Source organism: Staurois parvus, unplaced genomic scaffold (genome assembly GCF_062004578.1).
Source record: "Staurois parvus isolate SC_StPar_1 unplaced genomic scaffold, SC_StPar_1.0 ptg000355l, whole genome shotgun sequence".
NCBI classification, from domain to species: Eukaryota; Metazoa; Chordata; class Amphibia; order Anura; family Ranidae; genus Staurois; species Staurois parvus.
The window spans coordinates 810,578-824,092 of NW_028318151.1; the positions used below are offsets into that span (position 1 = coordinate 810,578).

General features: G+C 40.3%; 1 protein-coding gene across 2 annotated transcripts in view; it reads right to left on the reverse strand.

Annotated features, from left to right (window-relative positions):
• The window catches only part of MEGF10 (multiple EGF like domains 10), a 200,294-nt gene that overhangs the window by 28,787 nt on the left and 157,992 nt on the right, over window positions 1-13,515 (reverse strand). For both annotated transcript variants that reach the window (XM_089684764.1, XM_089684765.1), the window contains exons 14-20: window positions 13,020-13,166; window positions 12,278-12,412; window positions 9,873-10,001; window positions 6,888-7,016; window positions 6,516-6,644; window positions 6,035-6,163; window positions 600-836 (exon numbers count right to left, since the gene is read on the reverse strand). In XM_089684764.1, coding sequence (XP_089540890.1) covers window positions 600-836; window positions 6,035-6,163; window positions 6,516-6,644; window positions 6,888-7,016; window positions 9,873-10,001; window positions 12,278-12,412; window positions 13,020-13,166 — 1,035 coding nt within the window. The remainder of the gene's footprint in view (window positions 1-599; window positions 837-6,034; window positions 6,164-6,515; window positions 6,645-6,887; window positions 7,017-9,872; window positions 10,002-12,277; window positions 12,413-13,019; window positions 13,167-13,515) is intronic.

Genomic DNA, 13,515 nt, shown 5'->3' on the forward strand with positions numbered 1-13,515 from the left:
CCGCCTTAGAGTTTGGAGTGTTCCTGGACATTTGAGGGTGTTCCCACTCCTCCTGCTGCACTTTCCATAATAAAAAGCTACAATAAATCCAGCTGGGAAAGAGTGGAAACCCCTTGTGCTGGTTACAGCTGGAGTGCAGTCCTGAGAACTCAAGTGCCGAAATCTCATGATAACTAGCCATAAGAAGCCATTAAGTGGCTCCTCTCTCTAATCGACTAAATACTAAATCTTGGGTGGGCAGGCTCTTCAAAAAGAAAGGCACACAGTAGTTTTGTGCTGCAACTAATAGCAATAAAGCAAATCATTACTCTTGAAAGATACATTCTGATTGGTTGGTATGGGTTACTGCACTTTGCACATCAATATTGTTTTTTGCACAGCTTTCTTGTATAAAACAGAAAACTGATAACAGCCTTATAGCTTCATCATCATTATCATCAATCACATCTTCCATTAGATGTGGTTTATTTCCGGATAGATGAAAATCATATTATCCTCCTGACTTCATATATATAAAGTCAAGATGAAATGTTCCCACCTGAAATGATGCATGATTAGTAACACAGACATGAATGGAAATTGTAATACGTGTTCATTACCTGCGATAGTGTAGTCTGTGCTGAGGACGCGGACGGTGGGGGTGTAGCTTACAGCTGGCATAGTTGTCTCTTTGCCCTTCTGTTTGTGTCTATAGATGATGAAGAGTGCTAGCAGGAAGAGGACAACCAGGACTAGGATAATGATGCCAGCAATGGCCCCAATCTGGTAGGTGTCAGCAGGGATCGCTGCACTAGTGCGGGTCAGGCTGTTCAAATTCCCGACAATTATCATTACAGCTGGAAGTGAAATAACAGAAGAATAAAGTGGAAATCAAGTCAGATTTCAGACGGTGCACAGGAGAACAGAGGACATTATAGAGGATGATTCATGGATTTATCATAGCCACCAATTCACAATACAGACAGCTCAGTGTGTAGAAGACAATGATATATTCTATGCATATTATAACATCTTCATTCACAGAATTTTGGAAAGTTAAAAAGTATTAACCTGTTTTATACCAGCAATAGAAATGAAACACTTTGGAAAAGGATCTGCAGAGTTATTCAGTATTAATAGTTATTAAGTTATTGAATAACCTGCAGACCAGGCCTATTTACAAATGAAAATATATGTATCTTTTTTTTTTCCCAAAGAATAATACACAGAAATAAATGAACAGCTACATTTTTACCACCCTGCATCCATTCCTCCCTAAGCTGCACAGCAGCCATACGGGGGTAAACACATGCCACAGCAAATTTGTATCGTGGCAAAAATGATCTCTGCTGTTGTGTTACTGCCTGCTGAATGTGACCCATGTGCCGCAACCACCCCTGCAATGCATGCGGTTGAGGTGGTGGTGGTGGATTTTAGTGGTTCCCACAGATAGTGAGGAGCTATCTCATTGCCCATCACAAGCCCTCTGAAAAATGATTCACTGTGGATTGCTCTTCAGAGAGTCAACACAAGCTTAAAGTGTTACTAAACCCAGGACCCTGCATTCACTATATCTGATCTCCCACAGTACACAGAACATGGAAATGCAATTATTTTAGTAAATATAAACTGCTAAATACCTTTTCTTGTCAGCAGTTAGAGCAGTCTTGTGACTTCAGCTGAGCACTGGTTAAAACTTGTAGGAGGAGTTTTATTTCTGCTCTAGGAGGATGCAGATCCCTAACCTCTGTCTGGACAGTGCTGATTGGCCCTGTGCTGATCACATGCACTCTCCCAAAAAAAAAAACTCTCTAACAATACACACTTAACTGAGCATGTGCAGAAGGGCTACAGGTTCAGTCTGTCTTATCAGCATGGATATTTGAACAAGAGGAGGGGTAGAGAAGAAAGGATCAAACAGCCTTTTTACACAATGTGGAGGATTAACCCCTTAGGTTCCACAGTGAGTATAACAAGCATGTTTTACTACATATACAGACTGATTTTACTGTTGTGGGTTTAGTAACACTTTCAACAAGCCCTAGGACAGCTTGTATAGATATTCTAAAAGAAATAAAAAAAGATCTGAAAAAAAGAAAACTAGCTATGCAATGAATTATGAAGAAGAAGAATAGGAGGGAAACGAGGTTAAAGTCTCTTTGAACTTAAGAAACAAAATGTAATATATTACAGCCTTCCAGGCCTTAGATGTGATGGCTGCATTTGTTTTCCTCTTTCAGGATTTTTTTATTTTCTTTTTATTTGCTGATCCTGTCAGTAACACACTTCCTGTCTTAAGAAGACAACGTCACTCATCGTACTGTATCTATGAATTATCATCCTAAACTGCTCTCCTGATATTGGACAACAAACAGCTCTTCCTCTCCTTACCTTCACAACATTGGGGAACGTGTTCTGTAGTTCACAGAAGACAACTGGGAAGGATGGTAACACTGTTTAACCGCCTCCCACCCGCCATATAAGGAAATGACGGGTGCAAGGCGGTTCTCTCGTTTTGAGATGACGTCATATGATGTCCTCCCACTCTAACCACGCATGTGCACCCTTGGGGGCGTGCAGCGCGGCGATCGGTGGTGCGCTGTGTCGCTGGGACACAGGGGCTCACCGGTCAACAGAAAGAGCCAATGACGTTGGCTCTGTCATGTGATCAGCTGTGTCCAATCACAGCTGATAGCATGTAATTAAGGAAATGCCGGTTATCAACATTCCACTGACAGCTCGTGAGGGGAGGAGAGCCGGTAATCGGCATTACTCAGAGGGGACATGTACACTGATCATCAAGGCACTGATGATCAGTGTGCCCTGATGATCAGTGTAGCCCCATCAGTGCCACCTGTCAGTGTCCATCAATGCCACGTGTCATTGCCCATCAATGCCACCTGCCAGTGCCCATCAATGCCACATATCAGTGCCTATCAGTGCACATCAATGCCACATATCAGTGCCCATCTGAGCTGCCTTTCAGTGCCACCTATCAGAGCCAGTCAGCGCCGCCTATCAGTGCTGCCTATCAGCTGCAAGCTCTCACAGCCTGGTGCCCACAGCTGAGATGCCGGCGCCGTGGAGGAGAGAAGGGGAAAAGGGATGCCGAGGTTGAGAACATCACTGGACACCTGGACAGGTAAGTGTGTGTTTATTAGAAGTCAGCAGCTACAGTTTTTGTAGCTGCTGACTTTTAATAAACACAAAAATGACTGCAACTCCGATTTCAGATTTCAGTTCACAGCTCAAGCAGTTACAAGGGTATTAGGTTTCTGGCAAAATTAACACATATTTTCTGTACTTGCAGAAAATGTGCTTAGGCCTAAAAAAAGAAAACTAATGTGCCACCACATCTACAGACTGGTAAAGTGCAATACATTATATTTTGTTCTTAGGTTTAAATATACTTCAATTAGGGCTAACTAGGAACGAGACCTATAAATCTTTTTTCACCTTTTATGTTTTGTATAGCTGCAAATACCAGTAGATCATAGAAAAAGCCTTTGATTGGCAGCAACAGCTGCTCAGATGAAACTATGTACATAAAAGTAAATCTACATGTATCTTGCGAGCCAAGCAGTATCTACCAAATATCCACCTTATAGCACAACTCAGGACAGAATATGTCCTTAATATTACTGGATCGCAAACACCCAACACATAACTACCACTGTGTACATAAATTATTTCACCATCTTGTGTTGCGCTCCTTATTAATTAATATCTCTTTAAATACTTGTAATGCCAAAATAAATAATAATATATTTCTTAATGATCAAATATAAAAAAGTTGCATAAACATAAATTCATAATTTTCATAAATTCATATATAATAATAACTTAACATATTATTAATCCATATTCGTGATTGTATGATAAATTATAATTAATTGTGAATCTTAATTTAGTGAAAAAAATATAAAAAATGCCGTGAATAAATACTCGTATAAAATAAATAGATTAATTTTAGTGCAAAAGCATAGTCCCATTAATCAAAGAAATATATATAAAGTGACTCTGTGTCCTAATAATCTTGAATCCGTGACTGATTGTGAATCCGTGACTGTGTTTGTGAATCCTCCAATTAGTGCAGATGTAAGCTCACCTCCTTATCTGCCTGCAATTAGGCTATATGCGCTTTTGGTCCACCTCCTTTGGAACCTGCTTGTTTAAGATTTCTCCTCTTTAAATTATGGAACAGGGATATCCTTTAGTACTGATTTTCCTCTCTGGGGTTGATCACTCCTCACGGTGATACAGACCCCTATAACCTCCTGTCCATACGTTTCTCCACATGCAGGAAAAAAATGCCAAACATAGTGTTTTATCTTTTTAAAACACTGCTTTATTCCTTCCAAGTAGTACACTCACATATAGTGAAAGCGATATAAGGCAATCCAATGTATAGCGTATCCTCCGCCGACCATTGAGTCATGTACCCGCCGTCTATATAACGATCCGGCTATCTCCGAGTGACGTTGCAGCCCCACCCCTACGCGTTACGCCACTGGTCACGTGGCTTCATCAGGGGGTCACCCCCTGATGAAGCCACGTGACCAGTGGCGTAACCACTGCTTGTACCCGCCGGATCGTTATATAGACGGCGGGTACATGACTCAATGGTCGGCGGAGGATACGCTATACATTGGATTGCCTTATATCGCTTTCACTATATGTGAGTGTACTACTTGGAAGGAATAAAGCAGTGTTTTAAAAAGATAAAACACTATGTTTGGCATTTTTTTCCTGCATGTGGAGAAACGTATGGAGAGGAGGTTATAGGGGTCTGTATCACCGTGAGGAGTGATCAACTCCAGAGAGGAAAATCAGTACTAAAGGATATCCCTGTTCCATAATTTAAAGAGGAGAAATCTTAAACAAGCAGGTTCCAAAGGAGGTGGACCAAAAGCGCATATAGCCTAATTGCAGGCAGATAAGGAGGTGAGCTTACATCTGCACTAATTGGAGGATTCACAAACACAGTCACGGATTCAAGATTATTAGGACACAGAGTCACTTTATATATATTTCTTTGATTAATGGGACTATGCTTTTGCACTAAAATTAATCTATTTATTTTATACGAGTATTTATTCACGGCATTTTTTAAATTTTTATATTTTTTTCACTAAATTAAGATTCACAATTAATTATAATTTATCATACAATCACGAATATGGATTAATAATATGTTAAGTTATTATTATATATGAATTTATGAAAATTATGAATTTATGTTTATGCAACTTTTTTATATTTGATCATTAAGAAATATATTATTATTTATTTTGGCATTACAAGTATTTAAAGAGATATTAATTAATAAGGAGCGCAACACAAGATGGTGAAATAATTTATGTACATAAAAGTATTACATTGTGTCAGTAGATGAAACTGTAAAACCCTGTTACAATCATCACTGAGACTGGAGTCTGCCAAGGCTGCTTTAAATTGGGACTTCGCATGTTAAAATGTCAAAGCATGCATAAGTCCTGCAGTCCCCCAGGATATTTTCATACATGGAAGTGGTTATTCTGATATTTTAAAAAGCCAAATACAAACGATCCAAGTGACACATCAACTTCCCTCTGAAAAGAAATCCCTTTCCTGAATTACAGAAGGGTGGTGAACACCACTACAAATATAAAGGATCCCGAAAAAATAAAAAAAAGACATCAGGAACCTCTCTAGCTGCTTGTACTATAAACTAATTCAGTCTCTAAGATATAAACACAACAAAAATTCTAAAGTCAAGTTTCAGTCAGTTTCTAACAACTTAGAAACACTTGCTGTGTGTTTACATCAGAAGCAGGCAGGCTGCCAAGAAGAGTGGAGATTGCTGTGCTTCTGTTGTGATCTTGAAAATTAATTTCTCCAGAACACCTATAGCTACAGAGGCAAATGTGGGCTTTTTTTTAACACTTTTACTGCTTGTCCAGAATGTGTAAATACTGGTGTGTGAATAGTCTGGGCACAGGTTCACTTCAACCACTGGGACCTCTGTTTTGATGTCAGCCTCCTGTACTGAGCTGAAAATGTTAAACACACTCACCTTGATCACATCTTGTACCCTTCCAGCCTGGATTGCAGTAACAGGTTCCAGTGATGTGGTCACACGTGGAGTTGTTGAGACAATCACACACTTGTCTACAGCCATACCCATAAGTTCCTGGTGGACACTCTAAGTACAATGCAGAGCACAAAGGAATACATAGTCAGGTGCAAATGCAGGATTTGAAAGTAAGAAAGGGGGAATTATAGACCTAGATCATTTTACATCTGCTGGACCTAAAACAGTCTTTTTGTGTGTGTGTGTGTGTGTGTTGGTGGTGGTGGTGGGGTTAAAATAAGTAGCTTTGCAATTTAGTTTTTGGTACGTTCACTTTAACCAAAATACTACTACTGGATGGATGTAAATATATTTCAGGAATTTTAAATGAATTAAAAAACATTTAACATTAGATACACTGATGACTCTCCAAACTCTATCCATACTAAGGCAATATCTCTCAGAGCTCATCTATCAGACTTACTCTGTTCACAGTGTTTTCCCATGAATCCTGTACGACATGTACATTGTCCAGTTATGTGGTCACAGTCAGCACCATTCTGACACTGGCATACCAAGGAGCATTCTTTTCCAAAATATCCCAATGGGCACCCTAGGGACAAAAGTACAACATCTTACAGACAATAGTGCAGAAACTGTATCACGTCTACCTCTACATATCATGTATGTCGTAAAGTGATGTGAACTGTTTGTAGTTGACTGATTGACTATAATATGTCAGAATTTTATATAGTGAGCACTTTACCAGTGTTGCCCAGTCACTGGTCATCCTGATACTTATTCTCATACATTACTATATACATGATATCCCTTTAATTTGAATAATAAATCTTACTCTGAGTACAGTAGAGCCCAGTCCATCCAGGGGAACACTTGCACTCTCCATCATATGCACTGCAGTATGCTCCATTATGGCAGTTACAGGTGTGAATACAGTTGGGGCCCCAGTGTCCAGGAGGGCACGCTAAAACACAAGAGTTTCTATTAACATAATAAAACAAAACCTTGATTCACCCTTCTTCAAATATTAGGACAAAATAAATTATTATGCATTCCGCATTGTTTTAACCATTGTCATTTTATCTGATTGTATTTAATAATAAAGTACAATGATTTGCTGTATCTTTGAGGATGTGTGCAGTGGCAGTACATGAATAGTAACCACAGCAGCCAATCAGAAATTCTCTTCCACATCCTTTAGTGGGCACATGTCTTTAAGCCTATATCTCATTGGAAGTAAAGGCTCACTGATCAAATAAGCTCAAAGCTGAACTCTGGGATAAGGATATGCTATAAAAATACAAGAGTCATGTGTGTTCTTAATTCAGTCTTGGTGTGCTTTGTGTATTTCTTCCAGATCTGTGCTGTAATCCAGTGTGCAACCTTGCCTATGGGTGGGAGATTGCTGTTATAAAGACCAGTCAGTGCTGCTCTTTCCTTGTGCAGGAAGACTGGTCTTATCTCCGCCCCTTCTAAGTTTTTCTGTAGTGGATGGAGCCTGTGGGTCCCTCTTACAGCTCTGCTCTCTGCACAAACTATATTAATATTATTTTTTTTTATTATACAGGATTTATATAGCGCCAACAGTTTGAGCAGCGCTTTACAAAATTAAGGTAGACATTACAGTTACAATACAATTTGGTACAAAAAGAAACAGAGGGCCCAGCTCGTTAGAGCTTACAATCTAGGAGGAAGGGTTGAGTGATACAAAAGGTAATACCTGTGGGAGGATGAGCTGATGGAGGAAATAAATGGCAGTTTACTAGGTAGAAGCACGATAGACTTTTTTAAAGAGAAAGGTTTTCAGGGATCGTCTATAGGTGGATAGATTAGGAGACAGCCGGACAGATTTGGGTAGGGAGTTCCATAGGATGGGAGAAGCTCAGGAGAAGTCTTGGAGGCGAGCATGGGAGGAGGTGACACAGGAACTAGAGATCAGAAGGTCTTGGGAGGATCGAAGAGAGCGGTTCGGTTGATATTTTAGGACCAGGTTGGTGATGTACCTGGGAGCAGAGTTGTAGAAGGCTTTGTAAGTTGTTGTTAGTATTTTGAATTTTATTCGTTGAGCAAGTGGAAGCCCAGTGATGATGTCACTGCTACTTTTTTAAAGCTGTAGTAAACTCTAAAACTAAAAAAAAAAAACTTTCTCCCTGCAAGGTAAAGGCATAATGTTCTAGTATGCATCACATATTAGAACATTATGAAAGCTGTACCTTGAAACTAAGCCATCCAGCGGCACGCAGTCACTGCTGCAGAGGCTTTCTTTTCTTCCTCCTTCTGGACTGTGCCCACTTGAAAGATGATGTCATGGCCACGGCACAGGAAGGAATATGGTATGCGGCTCCTGCAGAGCGCATGCGCTGCCAGCTGCCAACCAAGCCACTATCTTCTAAATGGTGTACGTTTAGGAGATATTTAACCTACAGGTAAGCTTTATTATAAACTTACCTGTAGGTAAAAATCAAAATACAGAGTTTACTACCACTGTAGGGTAATAACTGGATTGGCACAGAGCGGACTTTTATCATTAGTGGCTATAGAGGAATATATTTAATTGAGAGTTTTTGTGTTCAGAGTTCAGCTTTAAAGTGTATCTAAATATGCAGGATCTTATGTATGTATGCAAATGCAGGTTTTTGCAAGCACTGGTGTATAACAGAAACAGCCACTCATGTCTATGGGTCAGCTATATGCAGTGGCTTCCGAATGGAGAAAAACTCCAGAACATTATGCTGTACGACCCCAGCCAATTCCGTGCATTAAAAATAATATTTCACAGTGAAAACATTTTTATAAATTATACAGTTCTCTAAAGCCCTATGGCTGGAAATTTAAAAATTATCTCTCGCAGTGGGACTGCCCTTGCACTGTAAAGGTTAACTGCTTGTCTAGTCTAGAGAGGAGGAGAAACACTTTAACTTATCTCATCCTTGCTCCCCCAACAGATGGTGTTTCCACTGGTGGACTGTCCCTCAACCTCATCCAATGGAGGGCTATGGACCGTGCACTGGTCTTGATGACATCAGGACCTTTAGACTGCCGACGCACAGGGGAGAAGATGTTGTGGGACTGGTCTAGCAGTGCAGAGGAGTGGAGGTTTTGGTAAATACAGCTTCTTTTCTGTGTCCCCTAGCATGTAACCCTTGCAATGCAGGCACAACCCACTGCATGGGGGTAATTTTTAAGTTTCGGGGAGTTGGGTTTTAAAGCCTGTTATAAAAAAAATTTGGTCTAAATATACCGAAAGGTCGTAACACCAAAATAAAACAATTTTGAGTTGTTTTCAAATATGTGAAGTATAGTTTTCCTGTCTAAGAAATCCAGTACAAAGACATCTGAAATGTCAGTATACTTTAGGTTACATCCTCTTTCAGAGCGTCAGGACATATGATACGTGAAACAGAAAGATCTTTTATTTTCCACATGAACTGGATTATTTTACACAGACGTAGAATGGCTTTGTCTACAGCGTGCTCCCTTCAGCTCCCGCTATTAGATGAGTGTCATAACTCTTCCAGCTTCCTTCCTTGTGGGTTGTAGGATCGGCTGGTAAATGTGTCTCCTACTTCTTACTTGGACTCAGACGACGTTCAAAAATGTGTAGAATGCAAACAAATGCCTGGCTCTTTGGTGGCAGCTTCCCTGCTAATTGCTCAGAATTCATTATGGAGTGTGATGTCTCAACTGTTCCACATCATCTTTGGGATAACATTATTTTAATGATGTTTTGTCTGGTAGTCAGAGTAACCCCAGACAAATATTGTTTTTCTATAGTTTCTTGGCAAAATACGGAGAGCAATGTACATTTTGATACACTTACGTTGGGAGCAATCACTACCAATCCATCCAGGGTAGCACTGGCAAGAGCCATCTATGGGGTTACAGGTGCCATTGTTAGTGCATGTACAAATGCCAGCACAGTTCTTCCCAAACCGGCCACTGGGACAAACTAGTAAGACAAAGACATGTTTTAGCTGTAATCAAAGTTTACCATGCTGCTTTAAAGCGGTAGTAAAGTTTCATTTAAAAAAAAACCCCTTGCATCACATAATAGCACATTTTTAAATACTTATCTAATAACTAAGCTCTCCAGCGGCGTGCTGTCACTACTGACAGGGCCTCCATCTTCACCCGGTCTTCGTTCCGAGTTCTGGCCATTTGAATGGCTGAGCCACACTGATGTCTCTCCTGCACATGTGGAGTCAGGCCCCGGCATAGGGCTCTGCAGAGACGGTATGAGTATGCCATCCTTCAGAAAGCATGCGCTGGGCTGCAGAAACACTGAATATCTCCTAAACGGTGCACATTTTGGAGATATTCTTTGTACCTACAGGTGAGCTTTATTATACACTTTCCTGTAGGTACAAAGTGTACCAGCAGCATTGACTACCACTGTAAGGAATGGGAATAATGCATTTAAAGTGTACGTTCAGCTTTACAAAAAGCACACTATGCTGTTCCATATGGGTACAGCAGCATAGTGTGCTAAAATTACCTTCCAGCTAGCACTCCCTTTCAGTTTAAAAAAAGGTCTATATCCACATTTAGAAGAAGCTTTTTAAAATCTTCTGCAGCCAGTGATGGCCCCATCCCAAGTTAAAGCATTACTAAACCCAGGACCCCCTGCATTCACTATATCTGGTCCCCTACAGTACACAGAACATGGTAATGCATTTATTTTAGTAAATATAAACTGCTAAATACCTTTTCTTATCAGAAGTTAGAGCAGTCTTGTGACTTCAGCAGAGCACTGATAGAAGCTTGTAGGAGGAGTTTTCTTTCTGCTCTAGGAGGATGCAGTACCCCTGACCTCTGTCTGGACAGTGCTGATTGGCCCTGTGTTGATCACATGCACTCTCCCAAGTAAAAAAAAAACCCTCTATAGCAAAACACAATAAACTGAGCATGTGCATAAGGTCTACAGGTTCAGTTTGTCTTATCAGGTGGACATTTGAACAAGAGGAGGAGCAGAGAAGTCAGGATCAAACAGCCTTATTACACCATGCAGAGGATTAAACCCTTGGGTTCCACAGTGAGTATAACAAGCATGCTTTACTGCATATACAGACTGATTTTCCTGTTGTGGGTTTAGTAACACTTTATTGTATAGGCAGAGAGGCCATTGGGACCAGCGCATCCTAGTGCAACGGGATGGAGCACTGTCCTGTTCTTTTGAGCCACACATGCACAGTACGTAGTCTCTCCTGTAGTAGCTGCTGAGCTAATCATAGGTGAAAGTTGAAAGTCATACTGAGCAGGTACAGCCCAAAAGAAAAGGATGGCTCTCCTTCCTGTGGCACTAGGGGGCACTGGTCCCAGCAGCTTCTCCATCTCTACAATAACTCAGGACAGAGCCATCGCTAGATTTTAAGAAGTTTCTTCTAAAAACGGTTGTGGACTTCATTGATTAAACAGAAAGGGAACCCTGTCTGGTGTTTGCTCAACCCATATGGGATTTATTACAGTTATCATGGAGCTGTCTTGTGTAACCATCTTGGATACAAAGATCAGTACACAAATCTTTAACAGCAACCTATGACATTCTGTTTATATACACTCACCGGCCACTTTATTAGGTACACCTGTTCAATTGCTTGGTAATACAAATTGCTAATCAGCCAATCACATGGCAGAAACTCAATGCATTTAGGCATCTGATGAAGATGACTTGCTGAGGTTCAAACCAAGCATCAGAAAGGGGAAGAAAGGGGATTTAAGTGATTTTGAACATGGCATGGTTGTTGGTGCCAGACAGCTGATCTGAGTATTTGAAAAACTGCTGAAAATCTATTGGGATTTTCAAGCATTATCATCTTTTTTTTGTACAGAGAATGGTCTGAAAAAGAGAAAATATCCAGTGAGTAGTAGTTGTGTGAATGAAAATGCCTTATTGCTATCAGAGGTCAGAGGAGAATGGGCATTCGATTTCAGTTTCAAGATTCAGATTATAGGGTCAGAATTTGAAAGCATGGATCCATCCTGCCTTGTATCACCAGTTCAGGCTGGTGATGGTGTAAAGGTGTGGGAGATATTTTCTTGGCATTAGGTATACCTAATAAAGTGGCTGGTGAGTGTATATGCGACTGTAATTCTTCAATCTTATTGGACTTCATCTTCATTGTTACTTTTTGAAAAATATATACTTATTCTGGTGTGTTGGCTTTGTGACCTGAGCCTAAAAAGTGTTGAGCAGATTTAATCTTGAGCTCTAGGTTCTAGACTCACCTTCATTGCAGAGAGAGCCCATAAAGCCAGCAAGGCAATCACACTGGCCGGTCACATGATGGCAAGGACCATTGCTGTGGACACACTGTGGACAAGCTTGGCTACACCGATGTCCAAAGAAGCCTGGAGAACAAACTGCACATAAACATATAATGATGATGAATAAAAATGATCCATATTCCAGGTCTGTGTGTAAAGTATGTGTGAGATGATTTCTCAGTTAAAGTGTATCTATCTACAACCTTTTTTTTCATCTGTATTAAATAGTAAAAACCCCAGTCAGTTTCTTTTTTTAGTTTTGGATATAGTAGGTAATGGTGAATTCCCTAAGGAATGAAGGAAATCCCCTCTTAAAGGATACATTCGCCTTTTGCACAATTATTTTGCAGGTACAGGTGCAGGTGCATTTATTATCTATTTTCTGAGGAGCCTGTACAGCATTGCACCTATGATCAGCAGATCACGGGTGCAATCTCAGACTCCTGAAGACTCTCAGGATAGCTGTCTGCCCATACCTGGAACGGGTAAGCAGTTACCTGAGAGCAGGAAGAATCAATGAACCATCAGAGCTCACCAGCACCCTTATAGTTCATTGAAAACTGCAATGGCTGACAGTACCTGTAGTCTATTCATTTAAAGGAAACTGCAAATGAATGACTCAGCTGTGTTTTTGCCCCAAACAACAAAATATAGTTTGATCAAAAGATACACTTTAACTGAAATAAACATATAGAAAGCTTACTTCTTTGACATGTTGGACCTCTGTACCCAGGTGCACATTCACAGATACCATCATCTGGTGAGCAGGAGGCCCCGTTCTTGCAGTTACAGGATAGTGAACAGTTTGGTCCCCAGTGTCCCCCAGTGCATATGCTGTCACAGTGCATACCTGAGGAAATGAATATTGGAATTATACTGTGATAAAATGCAAACATAAAATTGTACTGACAGTAATTTGTTTATGTTGTTGTTTTCATCCAAAGACCCTACCACCCTTTCTGCTTGATCATATCCTTTACCTTGTTCCCTGAGTTTATTTTTAAATAGTACATACATTGTATTATAAAAAGAATTGCAATTACAGTTAATATTGTCTTAAACAAACTAAAAAATCCCAGCGCCAATCAAAGTATACGTGATACCTGGTAGCGGTATAGTATAAAAAGTATCAAAGTATAAAGTGATACCTGGTAGCGGTTTCAGATGACTTCACTTCTGTGGAACTGAGATGGTGACCT